Source organism: Silene latifolia, chromosome 7 (genome assembly GCF_048544455.1).
Source record: "Silene latifolia isolate original U9 population chromosome 7, ASM4854445v1, whole genome shotgun sequence".
NCBI lineage: Eukaryota > Viridiplantae > Streptophyta > Magnoliopsida > Caryophyllales > Caryophyllaceae > Silene > Silene latifolia.
Window position 1 is genome coordinate 99,882,972 of NC_133532.1, and position 1,464 is coordinate 99,884,435.

Sequence of the window (1,464 nt, forward strand, 5' to 3'; positions counted from 1 at the left end):
TTCTACACCTTATTCAGTCCATCCCGGAGGGGATAAGTTGTACTAGGATTTTAAGAAGACGTTTTGGTGGCCAAATTTGAATAAGGAAGTGGCGGAGTTTGTGTCCCGATGCTTGGTGTGCCAAAGAGTGAAAAGTGAGCATAAGAGACCGCAAGGGAAAGTTCAGCCTTTAGACGTGCCAGAATGGAAATGGGAAAGCATATCAATGGATTTCATCGTGGGGCTACCCAGAACTCAGAGGGGTAATAACATGATCTGGGTTATTATTGATAGACTGATCAAATCGGCCCATTTTATCCCTATGAAAGACACCTGGAGCAAGGCTGAGTTAGCTAGGGCATACATCAAAAGTGTTGTGAAGCTGCATGGAGTGCCTAAGGACATTGTGTCAGATCGAGACTCCAGATTTATCTCTAAGTTTTGGTAGGAGCTGCAGTCTCTAATGGGGACAAAGTTGAAGATGAGTACAGCTTTCCATCTAGCTACCGACGGTCAGACAGAGAGGACCATTCAGACGCTAAAATATATGCTTCGAGCTTGTGTGTTGGAATTCGGGGGATGTTGGGAAGATAAGTTGGATTTAATAGAGTTTTCATACAACAACAACTATCACTCCAGCATTAGGGTAACACCCTTTAAATCATTATATGGGAGGAAGTGTCGAAGTCTAGTTTGATGGGACGATAGGGCTTATGTGGTAGTGTTAGGCCCCGAGAAGATCCAGGAGATGGTAGAGTAGGTGAAGATAATTCGCCAGAAGATGAGAGCCGCGCAAGACAGGCAGAAGAGTTATGCAGACTTAAACAGGAGTGAGATCACCTTTAAGGAGGGTGAGAAGGTCTTGCTGAAGGTATCTCTTATGAAAGGGGTAATGCGATTCGGGAAGAGAGGAAAGCTTAGCCAGAAGTATATTGGGCCATTTGAAATTCTGGATAGAATTGGGGAGGTAGCATACCGATTAGCCTTACCTCCAGCTCTAGCCAAGGTCGAAAATATATTCCATATTTCCCAATTGAGGCAGTATGTGAGTGACCCTACTTACGTGCTAGATTATAAAACTATTGAAGTCGATGAGTAGATGTCCTACTAAGAGATGCCAAAGGAAATCCTTGACCGGAAGGTGAGAAAAACTAGGAACGGTGAGACGATATTAGTGAAAGTTCTTTGGACCAATCATAATGTAGAGGAAGCCACCTGGGAGACCGAGACTTCAATGAAGGAAAGATATCCCAAGTTTTTCACTTGAGGTAAGTTACGAGGACGTAACTTTCTTTTTAGGAGGGTAGAATGTAGTATTTCATGTTTTAGTACCCTTAAATATAGCATCATCATTTTTCGTAACTGAGTTAACCTCTTAGCTACATAAATTTTCGCGGCTTGGGTACGCTTGTGATAGTACTTCTGGGCGAACTTCGGGACGAAGTTCATTTTAAGGGGGGAAGACTGTAATACCCCGTATTCTAT

At 43.2% G+C, this 1,464-nt stretch overlaps 1 protein-coding gene across 1 annotated transcript; it reads left to right on the forward strand.

Moving 5' to 3' along the window:
• Nucleotides 1-760: 760 nt before the first annotated feature.
• On the forward strand, nt 761-1,078 carry LOC141590411 (uncharacterized). The gene has a single exon (XM_074411006.1). It carries the CDS (start codon nt 761-763, stop codon nt 1,076-1,078), a length of 318 nt encoding a protein of 105 aa, XP_074267107.1.
• Nucleotides 1,079-1,464: the final 386 nt, after the last annotated feature.

Excerpts from the sequence above, each read along its gene's own strand:
- LOC141590411 (XM_074411006.1), top strand. The coding sequence starts at position 761 with ATGAGAGCCGCGCAAGACAGGCAGAAGAGTTATGCAGACTTAAACAGG.